The following is a 20,724-nucleotide window of genomic DNA, read 5'->3' on the forward strand; positions in this document are numbered from 1 at the left end:
GGATTGAGAGAAGAGAGGCACAAAGTACTGGACAGGCAGCATCTCTGGAGAGAAGGAAAGGGTGGCGTTTCGGGTCGAGACCCTTCTTCAGACTCTTAGGGCCGAATGAAATTGGGAAAGCATGGATAGCTTTGGGCGGCACGGTGGCGCAGCGGTAGAGTTGCTGCTTTACAGCGAATGCAGCGCCAGAGACTCAGGTTCGATCCTGACTACGGGTGCTGCACTGTAAGGAGTTTGTACGTTCTCCCCGTGACCTGCGTGGGTTTTCTCCGAGATCTTCGGTTTCCTCCCACACTCCAAAGACGTACAGGTATGTAGGTTAATTGGCTGGGTAAATTTAAAAATTGTCCCTAGTGGGTGTAGGATAGTGTTAATGTACGGGGATCACTGGGCGGCACGGACTTGGAGGGCCGAAAAGGCCTGTTTCCGGCTGTATATATATGATATGATATGATGATAAATTACTTGTTTTGTTGCACTCAACTGGTGATTAGAAAGGGGGATTTAAATTTACCCTTTTCTGATCCAACTGCCCGGAGATCAAGTATTACGTGCTGAACTTGGTTATCTCCGAGCTCAAGGTAAACAACATCAGGCAATACCAACCACACGTGGCAGAGTATTTATTTGTTGAGATAAACAAGTAATTGATAAAGTCAGTTTAGATTGGACTGGCCAACTCTGGATAAAGTACTGTGCACGATGATAAACATCTGTAGGCATCGTTTTATTAAATAAGAATCCTGTCATTGTATTGAGAAAATAATCATCACTCATTCATAAAGCAGTGGTAAACCCCATCACAGTTGACTGAGGGAGAAAGGATTTAATGAGAAAAGTAATCTCCACCATTAAAAAATAACATTTATATTAAATCTACACTTTGCATTTTGAATGTGTAAGTCTAGGCTTGGAAGGATTTCCCAACTGTGAATTGGATGTCCCACAATTGTCCAATGGAGACAGGCAGAAGCAGATTAACGATGTGCATTTACAATTTGCAGATTGTTGAAAGGCATTGACCGACACAAAACGCTGGAGTAACTCAACGGGACAGGCAGCATCCCCGGAGAGAAGGAATGGGAGGCGTTTTGGGTCGAGACCCTTCTTCAGACCCTTGTCTCAAAGCATTGATTATCTACATTGATTTTACATTAAAAAGAGAGACACTTTGTGCTGGAGTAACACAGCAGGTCAGGCAGCATCCCTGGAGAACATAGACAGGTGATGCTTTTGGTTAGACCCTTCTTCAGACTGGTGACGTTTCGGGTCGGGACCCTTCTTCAGACTTTACATGAAGTGCTCTAAAGAGAAGCAACTGCATGAAGTTGATGGGATGAGCTTTGATATTGATGGAGCAGGAGGAAGGAAGTCGCAGCGGGCCCAGACACTGGGAGGTCCACTTGCATTTGGTATCTCCTGTGGTATCCTCCTGTGGTGTCGCTCCAGCCAGTTTGACAGGCTAGTCGGCTCTATGATCACTTTACTGATTTTCAAGATAATTAACACAACATCATAGTTTCAGAACGCTTCCACATTACCAAACTATCTGAAGAGTTGAAATATTTAAAGGTGCTTCTCACAGAGATGAGAACACTGTTTATAAATACCTTTGCATCTGAACATTACTTCTGATAAGAAGGATCCTCCTAATTCAAGACCATCTTTGATGGAGGAGGAAAGGACTTGCTGGGAATGTGTCAGATGGGGATGCATCACCACGGCTATGGAGGGAAACTTGGTGGACTGGGACAGGCCAGATTGCCCTTACAAAGGGATAGGATGGCGTGGATGGGCAGAATGGCGCCTTTGTTGTAACTCGTAAGGGCAAGGAAGGCAGTCACCAAAGTGGGAAAGAAAACAACGTTTGACCACAGGTAGAGTTGGCAAAATCAAATCATGCACACACCAACCGAGCTGTCACTTGCAGTTGGTCTGGCCTGCTCCCCAGTACAAGAATACACAAGGACACATCAGTCTTCTGTGCCTCGTGTTTCAGGACTACACGAGAACTCCGGTCAATCTTCTACACCTTGTGTTGGTGCTTTCACTGGCAACCTCCCGGAGCGTCTAGGTAGCCGTTCTTGCAGGGACTGCTGTTGCTATGGGACTCGTTCTCCGCGATTGATCTTTGACCCTCTGGACCGAGCGCAGTTAACTTTTTGAGGCGGAAAGGCGACCCCGAGCATCTGAAGGAGCCCGTCAGCGTGGTGTTGAGCCCTAGATTGGACGAGGCCTTGTCCACACTGCAGCAGCACTGGAGGCTCTTCCTGAAATGGATAGTAAAAAGCCCGTAGGTAATGGGATCCAAGACCGTGTTGAAGAGGCCAAAGATGAAGAGGATGTGACTCAATGCGTGCGAGACCTTTTCCTCAGAAAGCATCTCTGGGGAGAACCAGTACCATAGTCCCAGGAGGTAGTAGGGGGCCCAGCAAACAATGAAGGAGGTCACGATAATAATGCTCATCTTTAGGGTCCTCATCCGAGCCTTGGGTATGTTGTTCTTTGATCGCCTTAAATGCACTTCCTTTGATGATACTGGAAAGCAAACACAAAAACAGACCAATCTCTCATTTTCATCAGGAAGGATATAGATTTTTTTAAATGACGTTCTTTATTTCTCTTTTCTCCCATTCTCTTGCTTGCGCGAGTTTGATCAATATAGATCAATCCTTGCAGTAAATGCTTGTTTGTGATATCCATCAATGAATGGTGATGACATGATATTGATGACTGTTGGAGTCAAAGCAATGACTTGACATTCTGAAATTAATCTGTGTGCAATCCGATCCTCAATCAGCATCCACAAACAATGCTTCCCACTTGACTACCTCAACGACTATTTGTTTGATGGGCCCTTTCTGTCTCAAGAGACAAGAGTCAATTATATTTCCCTGACCATCTCAATGGCGCAGTTAATAAATGTGACACAAAGTGCTAGAATAACTCAATGGAACAGGCAACATCTCTGGGTAGCATGGACAGGTGACGCTTCAAGTGACCCATCCATGTTCTCCAGAGATGCTGCCTAGCCTGCTGAGTTACTCCAGCACTTTGTGTGTTTTTTTGTAAACCAACACCTGACATTCCTTGTGTCCAGTAAATGCGACCAAATTCTTCTTGGTCAGTAAGGGTGAACATCCTAACACACCACTCCAGGGTAGTTTAATATCACGAGGGGAATAGATTGGGCGAATGCACAGTGTATTGGAAACAAGAACTGGGGGGGGGGGGCTTAGGTTCAATGTGAGAGGGGAAAGGTTTAAATGAAACATGAGGGGCAACTTTTGAGGTTGAGGTTTATTTTATTATTATTATGTGTAAGAAGCTTTGGCTTGAGTGCTATCCAAGCAAACCAGGTAATGCTCTACATGAATAAAATTACAAGTACAAAGGTATAAAAGGTGGGAAAGAGAATGGTACCATAGTGTAGTATATAGTTTCTCAGAGGGTAGACACAAAATGCTGGGGCAACTCCAGCATCTCTGGTGAGGAGGAATGGGTGACGTTTCGGGTCGAGACCCTTGTTCAGTTTCTCAGAGGGTGGTGGGTGTGCGGAACAAGCTGTCAGAGGAAGTCGTTGAGGCAGGTCTAAATATCAACATTTAAAAGACATTTAGATAGGTACACGGATGAGGAAGGATTATCGGGATATGGGCCAAACCCGGGCAACTGAGACCAGCTTAGATGGGGCACCTTGGTCGGCATGGATGAGTTGGGCCGAAGGGCCTGTTTCCGTACTGTATGACTCTTTGACTCAATGATATCAGTATTTGAAAATACGAAGGTATTTATTCACAAAGTGCTGGAGTAACTCAGCGGGTCAGGCAGCATCTCGGGAGAGAAGGAATGGGTGACGTTTCGGGTCAAGACCCTTCTTCAGACTATTTGAAAATACTATGCGCAAGGAGTGTTTCATTATTGTATGTTTAGTTTAGTTTAGTTTAGTTTAGTTTAGTTTGGGTTAGTGATACAGCGCGCGCAGAAGCAGGCCTTTCGGCCCACTGAGTCCGTGCCAACCAGCGATCCTCGCACACTAACACCGCCCTACTAGGGACAAGGGATGAGGGACAATTTACAATTTAAAGCAGCCAAATTAACCTACAAATCTGAACATGTTTGGAGTGTGGGAGAAAACCGGAGCACCCGGAGAAAACCCACGCGGTCACAGGGAGAACGGGCAAGCTCTGTCAGACAGCACCCATAGTTGGGATCGAACCCGGGCCTCCGGCGCTGCAAGGCAGCAACTCTACCGCTGCGGCACAGTGCCGGCCTTAACGCCATTAAGGTTCACTTATATTGGGAGTGGTTTAATTAATCTGGAAAGTTGAAAGTACCATTGAAACGTCAGGAAAGGAAAACCGAGGAAGTGGCACAGTTCCACAGTCTGAGATTGAGTCATGATGTGAATCACTGATTTAGCTGGGAAAAGGAAGGCACTAATGATAATGAGATTTTTAACTTACAGTTTCCCTTGGCCATCCTCTTCGATATCTCCATCAGGATTCGGGTGTAGCAGAATATCATGATCATCAAAGGCATGAGAAACAGGAAAACAAAGGTGAACATGTTGTAGGAGGTCTCTTGCCAGTGTTCCTTGAAACTGCCAATGGTGGAGCACTGAGTGAAGCTCTGGGGCTCATTGATGCTAATGGTATGAAACAGGACAATCTGCAAGAGAAAGCACACGTACCATTTCATAACATGCTCATCAACCTTTGTTTTCTCAATTCTAATACCTAAATACAGAAGCTTGAAAGCACGCACCACCAGACTCAGGAACAGCCTCTTCCCCTTTGCTAATTCGGAAAGAACTGCAGATGCCGGTTTCAATCGAAGATAGACACAAAATGCTGGAGTAACTCAGATGCCTCCAGAGATGCCGCCTGTCCCGCTGAGTTAATCCAGCATTTTGTGTCTACCTTCCCCTTTGCTATCAGCTTATGAATGGTCCTTCCATAAGACAGGGTATTGCCCGATTCACCTGTACCCCATTGCGGACATTGGACTCTGTCTCTGGAAATGGAAGAGTGCTGGATGACATTGACACGTCACTTGGCCAGGTCAACCCATGCAACTCCAACCCAGTGCCTCCACCAGGACAACGGGCCTCTGTGGCCAAGCTAACATTTAAAATAAGATTTCGGACTTGAAGAATACAAGATGGCACATGGTGACTCTTGTGTACGGATTCAGTGTGGTCTACTACAGGGCAGCACGGTAGCGCAGCGGTAGAGTTGCTGCTTTACAGCGAATGCAGCGCCGGAGACTCAGGTTCGATCCTGACTACGGGTGCTGCACTGTAAGGAGTTTGTACCTTCTCTCCGTGACCTGCGTGGGTTTTCTCCGAGATCTTCGGTTTCCTCCCACACTCCAAAGACGTACAGGTATGTAGGTAAATTGGCTGGGTAAATGTAAAAATTGTCCCTAGTGGGTGTAGGATAGTGTTAATGTACGGGGATCGCTGGGCGGCACGGACTTGGTGGGCTGAAAAGGCCTGTTTCCGGCTGTATATATATGATATGATATGATATGATACTACCTTACACTCTTACACTTAGCATGATTGTACCTAATGTATAGCAGGATTGTCACTGAACTGTATGCAACCAAAAGGATTTCCCTGTACTTGGGTACACATGACAAGAACGTACCATGGAACCATTATAATGCTGAGAACTACATTCTGCACTCCATATACCCTCCTCTACTCTACCTTTAGAGGGATCTAGGAGTCCAAGTTCATCGCTCACTGATGGAGGCAGCACGAGGAGATATGGTGGTAAAGAAGGTGTATTCTACACTTGCCTTCATTGCTTGGGAGATTGAGCAGTGGAGTCAGGAAGTCATGATGCAGCTCTATCGAACTTTGTCAGGCTGAACTTTGTTGCATGTCGTTCTGGCCGCCCCATTATTGGAAGAATGTGAGGACTTTGGAGAGGGTGCAAGAGGGTGGTTTATCAGAATGCTGGCAGGGTTAGAGGGTTTCAACTACAGGGAGAGGTTGGACAGACTTGGCTTGTTTTCTCTGGAATGTCAGAGATTGAGGGGTGACCAACGACAAGTAAATAAAATGATGAGAGGCATCGATAGGGTAGACAGTCAGAACCTTTTTCCCCAGGGTGGAAATGTCCAACACCAGAGGGCATAAGCTGAGAGGGGAAATGTTTACTGGAGATGTGCGGGGGCAAGTTGTTTTACACAGAGAGTGGTGGGGGCCTGGAACGCGCTGGAGACAGATACCACAGTGGCATTTATGAGGCTATTAAACGGGCACATGGAAGTGCAGGGAATAGAGGGATTTGGATCATGTACAGGCAGATGAGACCATTTCAACTTGGCATCATGTTCAGCACAAACATCGTGGGCCGAAGAGCCCATTGCCGTGCTATATTAGCTGCTGTGCCTGCCATTGCCACTGTCTATCCAAGGTGGTAGATGTTTGATTCCTTTGATTTCATGGACTATAATATAATAATAATAATAATATATTCCTTTATTTGTCCCACACCGGGGAAATTTACAGTGTTACAGCAGCAAAGTGGATAACAAGAGATCATTCATTATAATGAAGAGAAGGAATGGGTGACGTTTCGGGTCGAGACCCTTCTTCAGACTGAAGAAGGGTCTCGACCCGAAATGTCACCCATTCCTTCTCTCCTGAGATGCTGCCTGACCTGCTGAGTTACTCCAGCATTTAGTGAATAAATACCTTCGATTTGTACCAGCATCTGCAGTTATTTTCTTATTCATTATAATGAAGTCTGTAAAATAATATCTATAACCGCGACATCCTTCTACGGTGCAGTCTGATGTATTGGCTGTCTTGCCTCATCACTCTGTTTCTTAACCCTACTCATTTTTTAAACAATCTCTTCTCTTTGCAAAGACAGCACCCCTCCAAGCAAAGACATTTCTTCACCTGATCTGAACACTTGACCTTCCTGACTTTATCTCTGTCTTGGCTTAGCATCTGCAGTTGAATGCGTGGCATCTTGCCCAGTGGAAGACAGCATAAACATGGGTGAAAGCCCATGGCCCTGCTGTATTTTTCTCTTGTGTTCTATTGTCCTTGAGTTTGACTTGATAGCTGGTATCATGCTTTCCACTGTACCTCAGTCCTAGTGACAATAATAAACCTAAATCTAAAGCTCAGAGTGCTTCTTTCCTCTGCTTTCCGCAGTAGCCTGCTGGCAGTACCAGTTTGCATAATGCTGCAAACAGCTTCATCAAATGATTGTATTAGGCCACTGAAAAAACAACCAAATCCTACTCCATTCTCAACACTAACTAACCACAAGTACCAACTAGTGAAAGCATTATTACCAACAACTCTATTGCTTATTATATGATGCAATATTTAAAGCTAACATTGTTCATTACCACATAATAAATGCAAAATACATTTAAAGGGCATCTTAAAATTCAGCTCACTACTACTTATGGGAATATTTGCTGTACAAAAAGGCTATTGTGTTTTTTCCAGCTTATAACAGGGACTGTGCAGGAAGGTGCTTTAGGTTGTTGTAAAGTGGGATCCGTTTCTTATACTCCAAACCATGAATAAGACATAAAGCATCATTCATGAGGAGCTCCTTCACACCACGTCACCGCAGGAAGCCGGTAAATTATTGGTAACGATAGTGGAACTAAAGTGCACACAGCAGACTGAGGTAAAGGAACGATGACAAGTGCAGATGGCAATATGCAAGCCTGGCTAGAATACCCGCGGCTGCCAATACCGCACGTCAGCAAAAATATACCCCCTCAGGTGCACACACTGTAATTATAAATAAGGCTTTCATTCTGCATCGAAAAAATTGTCTCTAATGGTTTTGTCACCATGAACTACGGACGTGAATAGCATAGAACAAGCTCAATACGGTTTTTTAAGGTAAAACCTGATTCCAGTTGTCAGTGCATGGAAATAAATCTTTCACTGATTTCATTAGCCTCTGTCACTGTTTAAGCTCTCTCTCTCTCTCTCTCTCTCTCTCTCTCTCTCTCTCTCTCTCTCTCTCTCTCTCTCTCTCTCTCTCTCTCTCTCTCTCTCTCTCTCTCTCTCTCTCTCTCTCTCTCTCTCTCTCTCTCTCTCTCTCTCTCTCTCTCTCTCTCTCTCTCGTAGGATGATGCTGCTTAGTTGTATCCGTGTGTAACAGACAGTATTTTCTCTGATGAGACTGGGCATTAAATCGTTAGCCTCTAAGTTTCATGGCTGCCTGCCTTAAAGCTACTAGCAATTGAACATAGCCACTCAGTCTATACAGGGTGGCACAGTGGTACAGCTGGTCGAGCTGCTGCCTCACAGTACCAGTGACGCGGAATCGATCCTGATCTCGGGTGCTGTCTGCGTAGAGTTTGCACATCCCAAAGACGTGTGTATTTGCAGGTTAATTTTCCCTCGTGTGTAGGAAATGGATGAGAAAGTGGGATAGCATAGAACTAGTGTGAACGGATGATCGGTGGTCGGCGTGGACTAGGTGGGCTGAAGGGCCTGTTTCCATGCTGTATCTTTCAATCAATCAATCAGTCGGACAAAACCTGGGCTGTACTCAGTTGATCAAACTAACATTAGGGTTTCCAGGCAGTTTGACGGTTTACATTAATATTTCAGAGAGCCAACTTTCTGTTGAAGTAACATTCTGTCCCCATGACCGCAAATCTAATTTGTCATCAGATCTGAGCCTAGCCTCTTTATGCTGCAGTCTGATTCTCTCTCTAATTTACTGAGGTTATTCTGAAGTGTCCCAACCCAAAATGTCACCTATCCATGTTCGCCAGAGATGCTGCCTGACCCATTGAGTTACTTTAGTACCTTGTGTCCTTTTTTTTTGTTGGTAAACCAGCATCTGCATTTCTACATTTTAATGATCCACTGCGAAACCTCCTCAAGGTATGCCTGCTTTGTAGTGCCATTGTGGCGGTGCAGCGGTAGAGCTGCTGCTTTACAGCGCCAGAGACCCGGGTTCGATCCTGATTACGGCTGCTGTCTGTATGGAGTTTGCTCGTTCTCCCTGTGACCCTGTGCGTTTTCCCCCCAGGTTCTCCAGTTTCCTCCCACACTCCACCGACATCAGTTAATTGGCTTCGGTAAAAATAGTCAATTGTCCCTTAGTGTTGTAGGATAGGTTAATGTACGGGGTGATCGCAGGTCGGCGCGGACCTGATGGGCCAAATGGCCTGTTTCCGCACTGTTTCTCTAAAGTCTAAAGTCTCTCTCGAAGGGTCCCGACCAGAAACGTTGCCTATCCACATTCTCCAGAGACGCTGCCCGACCCCCTGAGTAACACCAGCACTCTGTGTCATTTTGTAAGCCAGCGCATGCAGTTCCTTATTTCTACATTACTATATCTCAGGGAGAGAAGACATACTTTAAATAACAATGTGTAGAATGGAGAAATGACACGTGATATTGCAGATCAGGGATGGTATTTGAGGCACATTTAAGTACTGATAGAACTTTAGTTTGCATTTAAACTCTGTTACAGTGAACCTGTTTTATGTGATATAATTGCAGAAGCTTCATTCTGCACCATACTTACACTGTACCTGACCTTGGATAATGGGACATTTGGGAGGAGAGGAATGAGTGTGCTTTATAATACACTAGACCAAGTGGACCTGTTGGGCCCAAACCTCTCCTGCATTGGTGCAGCACCCTCTCCTCCCCCCCTCCCTCCCCCTCCCTTCCCCTTCCTCTCCTCTCCCCCTCCCCCTCCCTCCCTTCCCCCCCTCCGCCCTCCCTCCCTCCCTCCCTCCACCTCCCTTCCCCCTTCCTCTCCTCTCCCCCTCTGCCCACCCCCTCCCTCCCTTCCCCCCCTCCGCCCTCCCTCCCTCCCTCCCTCCACCTCCCTTCCCCCTTCCTCTCCTCTCCCCCTCTGCCCACCCCCCCCTCCCTCCCCCTTCCCCCCCACGCCCCTCCCTTACCCCCCACTCCCCTCCCTCCCCTCCTCCACACCCCCCTCCCCCCCTTCCCCCTCCCCTCTTTCCCCTCCCCACCACTCCATCCCCCTCAACCCCCCTTATCCTCCCTCCCCCCCATCCCCCCTCCCTCCACCCCCTCCCTCCTTTCCCCCCTCCCTCCCTAGGAGATAGATTTAAACTTTAAAATGTGAATAACTTTAAAAATATAACACCGATTTCAATGAAACTTCTTCCATTAGCACCAAAGGGACGACGGTGAGTAAGGTGGGCCTAAAATTGTCGCGCTATCGTGTACCGTTTTTGCTGTAGTTCAGGAACAAACAAACAAACAAATGAGAGTTTTAGTATATCGATGTGCCCCTTGTATAATGTAACCCTTTTAGCTACTGCCTGCCATTGCCCCTGTCTATCCAAAGTGGTAGATCTGATTCCTTTGATTTAATGGTCTAGAATGAAGTTTGTAAAATAATATCTATAACCGCGATACCCTTCTATTGTGCAGCTGCTGCACTTTGAGTCTGGGAGCACTTGCTTCATCACTCTATTTCTTAACCTTACTCATTTTTAAAACAATCTCTTCTCTTTGCAATGACACCACCCCTCCAAGCAACGCGATTTCTTGACCTGATCTCTCCTGAACACTTGACCTTCCTGCCGTCATCTCTGTCTTGGTTTAGCACCTGCAGTCGAATGCGTGGCATTTTGCCCAGTGGAAAACATCTGTTTGCAGTTGCAGTGTTAACATTCCCTCTGGGAAGTCGCACTTCTGAGGGGCACAAACAGACACCTGACCCTGTGGATCTCTGTTGCTGATCGGCACCGCTGTTAAACTCGTTTACAGAGCACTAGTTGGGCGGTCGGTGCAGACCCGGTGGGCCGAAGGGCCTGTTTCCCTGCTGTGTCTCTAAAGAATAAGGTCCAACATCTTCCTAGAAAGGGTCCTGACCAGAAACGTCACTTATCCACATTCTCCAGAGATGCTGCCTGACCCGCTGAGATACCGCAGCACTCTGTGTCACTTTGTAAGCCAGCATATGCAGTTCGTTGTTCCTACATTATTCTGTTTAATGTTACTTTATCCCCGGGGTGGAGACACTTTAAATAACCATGTGTAGATTGGAGAAATGATATTGCAGATCAGGGAGGGCATTTGAGGCACATTTAAGTGCTGACTAGACAATAGACAATAGGTGCAGGAGTAGGCCATTCAGCCCTTCGAGCCAGCACCGCCATTCAATGCGATCATGGCTGATCACTCTCAATGATCATGTGGACCCGTTAGGTTCAAACCCCTCCTGCATTGGTGCAGCACCCTCTCCTCCCTTTCCCCTCTGTCTGGTATCAGTAGGCCAAAGCGCCCTGTTTCAGTGCTGTATTTCTAAACTAAACACTAAAACAGAGGTTTCAGAAACTTGTCAGTGCACCAGCTTTGACCAAATATTTTTACTGGTACAGGATGATTTTGCTTGGTTGTAAACTTCTGTTAATCAATGGGAATGGACTAGATTGTTCCAGACAAAACTGAACATTAAATCTGCAGGGAAGAACTGCAGATGCCGGTTTACGATCACAAAGTTACCTCCCCTTCCCATTCCCACACTGACCTTTCTGTCCTGGGCCTCCTCTACTGTCAGAGTGAGGCCACTCACAAATTGGAGGAACTGCACCTCATATTTCGCTTGGGCAGCCTCCAACCCAGCGGTTCAAAACATGTTCCCAATGTTGGGGGAGTCCAGAACCAGGGGCCACAGTTTAGGAATAAGGGATAGGCCATTTAGAACGGAGATGAGGAAAAACTTTTTCAGTCAGAGTTGTGAATCTGTGGAATTCTCTGCCTCAGAAGGCAGTGGAGGCCAATTCTCTGAATGCATTCAAGAGAGAGCTAGATAGAGCTCTTAAGGATAGCGGAGTCAGGGGGTATGGGGAGAAGGCAGGAACGGGGTACTGATTGAGAATGCTCAGCCATGATCACATTGAATGGCGGTGCTGGCTCGAACGGCTATTGTCTATTGGTATGACACCTAATGTCTATTGGTATGAACGTTGATTTCTCTAATTTCAAGTAACTACTGCATTCCTTCTCCCCCCCCACCTGCCTCTTCCCCACCCCCCCTCCCCACCCTAGTCATCCTATGTTCCATTGCTTGCACCCTTGTATCCATCTTGATAGCACACCTTCCCCAGCCAACAATGAACCATTGTGGACTCCACCCTTCCTGAAGTCATCTGTTGCCGGGCCTGTTGTGTTCTGGCCTTCTCTATCTTTCAGTCTGAAGAAGGGTCCCAACCCGAAACATCACCTATTCCTTCTCTCCAGAGATGCTGCCTGACCCGCTGAGTTACTCCGGCACTTTGTGCCTATCCTCTGGTGCAAACCAGCATCTGCAGTTCCTTCCTGCACATTTTCAATGGGGACAGGTTGGACTGACCAGGCCTGATTTCACTGGTATCACAATATGTCGGAGTCAGGCAGCATCTCTGGAGAGAAGGAATAGGAGATGTTTTGGGTCGAGACCCTTCTTCAGACTGATGTCAGTGGAGGGGGCAGGACAAAGAAAGGATATAGGTGGAGACAGGAAGACAGTGGGAGATCTGGGAATGGGGAGGAGAAGAGAGGGACAGAGGAGCTATCTAAAGTTGGAGAAGTCGATGTTCATACCGCTGGGCTGCAAGCTGCCCAAGCGAAATATGAGGTGCTGTTCCTCCAATTTCCGGTGGGCCTCACTATGACAATGGAAGAGGCCCATGACAGAAAGGTCAGACTGGGAGTGGGAGTGGGAGGGGGAGTTGAAGTGCTGGGCCACCGGGAGATCAGGTTAGTTAGGGCGGACTGAGCGAAGGTGTTGAGCGAAACGATCGCCGAGCCTGTGTTTGGTCTCGCCGATGTAGAGAAGTTGACATCTGGAACAGCGGATACAATAGATTTCACTAACTTTTAAAAGAATGAGAAGGGATTTCATTGAAATGTGCACAGTTGGCCAGCTGAATCCAAGAGCATATTTACCCAGGCTGCAAGTGTCCAGCATTTTGTGTGTCTATATTGAGCATTAAATCATCAGTCTCATGGCGGTCTGCCCTTGAAACTACCAACAATTGACTGCAGCCAGTCAGCCAGAAAACAACATGGCCAGCATTCAGTTTCACCCAGAGTGAAACACCTGAGAGTTGGCGGTGGACGGCTCTTACCTGTGGTGTGGAGAGGATGGCACTCAGCAGCCATGCCACCGTCAACATGATCTTGTTCTTCTTCTTGGCCTCGCTGATGCCCAGGGGGTTCAGGATGGCGGACTGGCGGTCGATGCTGATCACCACAGTGACGAAGGCGCAGGAGTACATGGCCATCAGCTTGAGGAACATGAGGAGGCGGCAGGCCACGTCTCCGCCCTGCCACTGCACCGTGACGTTCCAGGCGGCATCCAGCGGCATGACCACGAAGGTGACCAGCAGGTCGGCCACCACCAGGTTGACGATCAGGATCCTGACGTGGGACTTCCTCTTGCGGTTGTGGCTGGTGGTCCAGAGCACGGCCAGGTTGCAGAAGGCCGAGACGGTGAAGACCAGGGCGGTGATCCCCACCCGCACCTTGGCCGCGCCGGAGAAGACGGGCAGCTGGAAGTGAGGGCCGCTGCTGCCGTTACACCTCCGCGCCATCTCCATCGCCTCATCCGTGCCATTGTAGTCACAGCGAGTCTGACGGAGGTAGAGACTGATGAAAGCATCAAGACTAGCGTTCATTTTAGGTCCCGGCTCTGAACAGTCTGCTGGCAACAGACTCAAAGATGTCCCGTCAGTGGCAGTGCAGCGTCGCGATCTTGAATTTGCCAAGGATCATTTATTCACACGTTAACCCCCAGGGGTATTCCAGTTCTCACAGCCTGCAGGTGAAACAAGAAGCTTGTTACAGAGTGGGCAAGGTTGGAAAGATGCCTTGTTCCAACACAGGGCTTCAACAGGGCGGCACGGTGGCGCAGCGGTAGAGTTGCTGCCTTACAGCGCTTGCAGCGCCGGGAACCCGGGTTCGATCCCGACTACAGGTGCTTGTCTAAACGGAGTTTGTACATTCTCCCCGTGACCTGCGTGGGTTTTCTACGAGATCTTCGGTCCCGTCCCGCACTCCAAAGACGTGATGGTTTGTGGGTTAATTGACTTGGTATAAAATGTAGAATTGTCCCCAGTGTGTGTAGGATAGTGTTAATGTGCGGGGATCGCTGGTCGGCGCGGACCCGGTGGGAGGGGAAGAGCTTGTTTCCGTGTTGTATCTGTAAGACTAAACTAAACTAAACATTGCTGCTCCATCTGACATCAATACCACTGGCTGGGAAGATAGAATCATGCTGAAGATTGTCACAAAATTGAGTCTGAAGAAGGGTTCTGACCAGAAATGCCAACAACTACTTCTCTCCAGAGATGCTGCTTGACTGCCTGACCCGCTGAGTTACGCCAGCATTTTGTGTTTATCTGCATTGTTAACCAGCATCTACAGTTCCTTCCTACACTTAGTCATACTGTACGGAAACAGGCCCTTCGGCCCATCTTCTCCATGCCGACCAATATTTTCATTTAAACTAGTCCCATTTGCCCGCATTTGATCCATATCCCTCCAAACCTTTCCTATCCAAGTAACTTTCCAAATGTTTTATAAGTGTTGTTATTATACTTGCCTCAATCATTTCCTTTGGAAACCCGTTCCATAAATATACCATTCTCAGTGAAAAGGTTGCCCTTAACTATTTCCCCTCTAAACGTAAAGCTATGGTCTCTAGTTCTTGCATGTGCATTCACCCTCATGATTTTATACACCTCTATACGCACCTATCCTCAGTCGGTGTCTTCCCTCGAGAATGGATGTTCACAGCTTCTGCAGAAAAAGGGCATGTGACTGGGAACCAGGTGGTTAATGTTAGGGTGGCACGGTGGCACAGCGGTAGAGTTGCTGCCTTACAGCGCCTGAGACCCGGGCTTGTTTCTGACCACGGGTGCTGTCTGTATTGAGCTTCTACGTTCTCCCCGTGACCTGCGCATGTTTTCCCTGTGTGCTCCGGTTTCCTCCCACACCCCAAAGATGTACAGGTTTGTAGACTATGACTTGGTAAAATTGTAAATAATTGTCCCTGGAGTGTGGGAATTGTTGGTCAGCGTGTACTCGGTGGGCCGAGGGGCCTGTTTCTGCACTGCGTAGGAAGGAACTGCAGGCGCTGGTTTAAACCGAAGTTAGAGAGAAAGTGCTGGAGTAACTCACGGGGTCAGGCAGCATCTCTGGAGAAAAGGAATAGGTGACGTTTCGGGTCGAGACCCTTCTCAGTTCCAACCCCAAACGTCACCTGTTCCTTTTCTCCAGAGATGCTGCCTGACCCGCTGAGTTGCTGGCCCGCTGCAGTGCTGTCACCTGCAAACTTGCCAATGGAGGGAAATCAGAATTTGGCTGCAAGACTGCCTGTAGAGGCAGCTCATTAAAGGTGGACACAAAATGCTGGAGTAAATCAGCGGGACAGGCAGCATCTCTGGAGAGAAGGAACGGGCGACGTTTCGGGTCGAAACAGGAGAACTTCGGCACTGTATCTCTGCACTAAACTAAACTAATGGTTTCCAGCGATACCTTATGAACGGTGCCTGTCCCATGGAATCAGAACAATAGATTATTGCCTTCCCCTGTGGAATCATAATACAATGAGAGCAAAATAATGACATGGCCTTCAAGACTTAAGGATGGCTCGATACATTTGACATGAACTGCTGGAGGAACACAAAGGGGTCAAGCAGCATCTGTGGAGGCAAAGGGAGAATCGATGTCTTTTGTCAAGACTGATTAGCCGCTTGCCTCCATAGATGCTGCTTGACCCACTCACTCCTCCAGCAGTTTGTGTTTTGTTCCAGATTTTAGGAATTGCATTCTCCTGTGTCTCCTCTATTACAACCAAGTAAGTACTTTTGAAGTACAGCAGTGAAGTTACTGATGTAGGAACCAAGTCACGCATTGGAGTGCAGTTTAGAGATACAGACGCAGTGCAGGAACAAGCCCTTCGGCCCACCGGGTCCGCGCCGACCAGCGATCCCCACACATTAACACCACCCTACACACACAAAGGACAATTTTTACATTCATACCGGGTCAATTAACCTACAAACCTGTACGTCTTTGGAGTGTGGGAGGAAACTAAGATCTCGGAGAAAACCCACGCAGGTCACAGGGAGAACATACAAACTCCGTACAGACAGCACCCGTAGTCAGGATGGAACCCGGGTCTCCGGCGCTGTGAGGCAGCAGCTCTACTGCCGCGCCACCGTGCCGCAACATTTCTGGTTGTCCCATTTCATGAAGGACGTGCGTGGTTTGGCGAGGATGCGAGAGGAGTTCACCAGAATGCTGCCTGGATTAGTGGATATTGGCGAGAAGGTTGTACCAATATGGATTGTTTTCTCTGGAATGCCAAAGGAATGTCAGAAATATTAAAACATTATGAGGACCATGGATAGGGTAGACAGTCAGAACTTTTTTCCCCAGAGTAGAACTGTCAAATGCTGGAGGGCATAGCTTTAAGGTGAGAGAGAAAAAGTTTAAAGAAGATGTTCGAGACAACCAATTTTACACAGAGGTGGTGGGTGCCTGGAATTCACTGCAGAGGGTGGTGGTGGAGGCAGATACAATTATTTATTTTAAGAGGTTTTTAGATAGGCACATGAATGTGGAGGGAATGAGGGGTAACTTTTTCACACAGTGGGTGGTGGGTGTATGGAACAAGCTGCCAGAGGAGGTAGTTGAGGCTGGGACTATCGTAACGTTTAACAGTTAGACAGGTATATGGACAGGACAGGTTTGGAGGGATATGGGCCAAACGCAGGCAGGTGGGACTAGTGTAGCTGGGACATTGTTGGCCGGTCTGGGTGAGTTGGGCCGAATGGCCTGTCTCCACACTGTATCACTCTATGACTCTATATCCTTTACATCCATATCCTTGTACTTCTGACTTTCATTAGCCTAGGTGTTTTGAACTTGTTTTGAAACTGAAAATCAACTGACTCAGAGGTAGCAATGTAACCCAGTGAGTCAGAGCTAATCCACCACAAAATAGCTCCTTCATCAATCGTTTTATACTGCCTTCCGCAATGGAAGGGAAAGTTACAGGTAGATAAGGAAGCTTGTGTGAATCCCACTGCAGCAATCATATTATCAATTATTCAAGTAGCAACTCTTGGAGCTGAACCTGAGTAGAAATGTAAGGTTCTGGTGAGGAATTGATGGTAGATCTCAGAGAAAACCCACGCAGGTCACGGGGAGAACGTACAAACTCCGTACAGGCAGCACCCGGAGTCAGGATCGAACCCGGGTCCCCGGCACTGCATTCGCTGTAAGGCAGCAACTCTACCGCTGCACCACCGTGCCTCCTTAAGAATGGATTGAAAGCTAAGTAGCAAATTAATGGATAGCCAGTGTGAAAATGAGGAAAATAAGATGATTGTCGCGGCACGCTAAGAATTTGTAACTTGCAACAGCAAAGTGTCCAGTGAAATCAAGTCAAATTTAGTTTGGTTTATTGTCACGTCTGAGGTACAGTGAAAAGCTTCTGTCACGTGCTGCCCAATCAGCGGACAGATTAGACATGATTAAATGGTGAACAGGTACAGGATAAAGGGAATGACGTTTCTCGTGCAAGATTATTTTAAGCAAGATGGAGCCTAACCCAGGCGACTATTTGCGGGCTGGCCACAGAAGCAGATATACAATCACATATTACAGCCACTCCATGCTTTTAACTTTCTGTACACTGCGAACGGTTGGATTTTAATCATGTGTTGTCTTTCCACTGGCAGGTTAGCACGCACCAAAAGCTTTTCACTGTACCTCAGTGCAAGTGACAATAAACAAATCTAATTTCAACTAACTAATAAAGCACAGTAAAGTTCGATCAAAGATAGTTAGAGGGTTTCCAGTGAGGTAGATAGGAGTTCGGGACCACTTTGTAGTTGGTGATAGGATTGTTCAGTTGCTTGATAACAGCAGGGAAGAATCAGTCATGTTATTTTCATATGCACGTATAAGTACAGTTAGAAATGGGTACAGCGAAAGTCTTGCTTGCAGCAAAATTACAGGCACCTAGACTCACCCAACAAACAAAACATAAACCATACACAGAGTGCACATACTTTCTATAAGACACTGGAAAGGAAAAGACTGTGCAAAAAAAACCAGGGTATTGGTGCAAAACATAAGTAGAAAACAAGTTCACGGTAGTGCAAGAGGAGGTCCATTGTATGTGGAAAGGAACTGCAGGTGCTAGTTACTACCAGAGAAAGGCACAAAGTGCTGGAGTGCAGAGCGCTCTGTTCATAAGTGATAAGATCATAAATGATAGGAGTAGAATTAGACCAAGGGTTTCCAACCTGGGGTACATTTAACCCCAGGGGGTAGATTTCGCCTATCATTATTGTTATTTGAACTTAAAATAATAATGTTAAAAACAGGATTTTAAAATGTCCCTATTATGGTAGAAGTGTAAACTCAAATTACTGAACAAAACAGGGAGGGGGTAAATTTACTTTCGGAAAGTTGCCAGGGGTAAACGGGACGTAAAAAGGTTGTGAACCCCTGAATTAGGCCATTCGGCCCATCAAGTCTACTATGCCATTCAATCATGGCCTCGTAATCCCATTCTCCTGCCTTCTCCCCATAACCTCTGACACCCGTACTAATCAAGAATCTATCCATCTCTGTCTTAAATATATCCACTGACACCCGCTGACTAAAGAAATCCCTCCTCATCTCATAGAAACATAGAAAGTAGGTGCAGGAGTAGGCCATTCTGCCTTTTGAGCCAGCACCGTGATCATGGCTGATCACCCAGAATCAGTACCCCGTTCCTGCTTTTTCCACATATCCCTTCATTCTGTATGCCATATCTAACTCTCTCTTGAAAACATCCAGTGAACCGGCCTCCACTGCCTTCTGAGGCAGAGAATTCCACAAATTCACAACTCTCTGGGTGAAAACGTTTTTCCCCATCTCAGTCCTAAATGGCCTACCCCTTATTCTTAAACTGTGACCTCTGGTTCTGGACTCCCCCAACATCGGGAACATTTTTCCTGCATCTAGCCTGTCCAATCCCTTAAGAACTTTATGTTTCTATAAGATCCCCTCCCATCCTTCTAAATTCCAGTGAATACAAGCCCAGTCGACCCATTCTTTCATCATATGTCAGTCCCGCCATCCCGAGAATTAACCTGGTGAACCTACGCTGCACTCCCTCAATAGCAAGGATGTCCTTCCTCAAATTAGGAGACCAGAACTGCACACAATACTCCAGGTGCGGTCTCACCAAGGTCCTGTACAACTGCAGTAGGACCTCGTTGCTCCTATACTCAAATCCTCTCCTTCCTAAAAGAACGTCCTTTAATTCTGAGGCAATGACCTCTAGTCCTAGACTCTCCCACTAGTGGAAACATCCTCTCCACATCCACTCTATCCAAGCCTTTCACTATTCTGTACATTTCAATGAACCCCCCCCCCTCATTCTTCAAAACTCCAGTGAGTACAGGCCCCGTGCTCATCACTGCTGTTGATGTAGAATTAGGTAGTTCTGGTCCATTTAAGAACCTGATGGTTTTAGGAAAGTGTATGGGAACACAGAGCTGGAGATAACATGCAATTAGTCATGGAGACTGCTGTGTGTGTGTGTGTGTGTGTGTGTGTGTGTGTGGCAAGATCTAGATGTAGCTGCTGAACCCGTTTACAGTTCATTACACTACCTGATCGCCCGGTTGCTAAACACTTTAATTCTCCTCCCCATTCCCACAAGGACCTTTCTGTCCTAGGTCTCCTCCATTGTCAGAGTGAGGCTAAACGCAAATTGGAGGAACAGCATCTCATATTCCGCTTGGGCAGTTTACAGCCCAGTGGTATGAACATTGATTCCTCTTACTTCAGGTAGCCCCGGCATTCTCTCTCTCTCTATATCCCTCCCCCACCCAAGTCGCACCAGCTTCTCGTTTCCACCCAACAAACAGGTAACAATGGCCTCTCCTTAATCATCGTTACTTTTTTTGCACATCTTTCATTCATTGGTCTTTATCTCTCCACATCACCGTCTATATATATATCTCTCGTTTCCCTTATCCCTAACCAGTCTGAAGAAGGGTCTTCGACCCGAAACATCACCCATTCCTTCTCTCCAGAGATGCTGCCTGTCCCGCTGAGTTACTCCAGCAGTTTGTGTCTATCTTCGGATTAAACCAGCGTCTGCAGTTCCTTGTTACACACTCTCTGTTGCAACATGTGTTATGCCGCCGACACCTTTAGCTCTCTAAATAAGTCGTAATAAGCTTCACAAATACACCCAGGCAGGGACACAGTTCAACCGGGGAACTACATGAATAAAAAAAATATTAATAATAATAATAATAATGCATTACATTTATATAGCGCTTTTCAAACACTCAAAGACGCTTTACAGGGATTTCTAGAACATAGAGAATTGAATAAACAGAGCAAGGAGACAGAAGGTGAGGTAACCTTCAGTGGTTGAAGGCAGTGCTGAACAGGTGAGACTTCAGTGATGTTTTGAATGTGGTGAGTGAGGAGGAGTCTCTGACGGTTTGGGGTAGTGAGTTCCAGAGGGTGGGAGCAGCGATGGAGAGATGGACAGGTAGTCAGAAGGTTGCTGCGGGGGATTGGGCGTTAAGGACCATGGCTGAGGGTGGGGGGAAAGAGCTTGAGGGGGGCAATCTCGGGGGATGAACGAGACCAAACGCTGATGAATTCATCGCAAGCCACATCACCTCCGGTCCATGTGCGATTCACCCCACAGA

General features: G+C 47.1%; 1 protein-coding gene across 2 annotated transcripts in view; it reads right to left on the reverse strand.

The window, feature by feature from the left end:
* Nucleotides 1–382: 382 nt before the first annotated feature.
* The window catches only part of LOC144608962 (gonadotropin-releasing hormone II receptor-like), a 21,875-nt gene continuing 1,533 nt past the window's right edge, over nucleotides 383–20,724 (reverse strand). For both annotated transcript variants that reach the window (XM_078427231.1, XM_078427232.1), the window contains exons 2-4: nucleotides 13,111–13,799; nucleotides 4,467–4,671; nucleotides 383–2,538 (exon numbers count right to left, since the gene is read on the reverse strand). In XM_078427231.1, the coding sequence (XP_078283357.1) occupies nucleotides 2,048–2,538; nucleotides 4,467–4,671; nucleotides 13,111–13,659 (1,245 nt within the window). In that variant the 5' untranslated portion in view covers nucleotides 13,660–13,799 and the 3' untranslated portion in view covers nucleotides 383–2,047. The remainder of the gene's footprint in view (nucleotides 2,539–4,466; nucleotides 4,672–13,110; nucleotides 13,800–20,724) is intronic.

This window comes from Rhinoraja longicauda, chromosome 33 (genome assembly GCF_053455715.1).
Source record: "Rhinoraja longicauda isolate Sanriku21f chromosome 33, sRhiLon1.1, whole genome shotgun sequence".
Classification (NCBI taxonomy): Eukaryota; Metazoa; Chordata; class Chondrichthyes; order Rajiformes; family Arhynchobatidae; genus Rhinoraja; species Rhinoraja longicauda.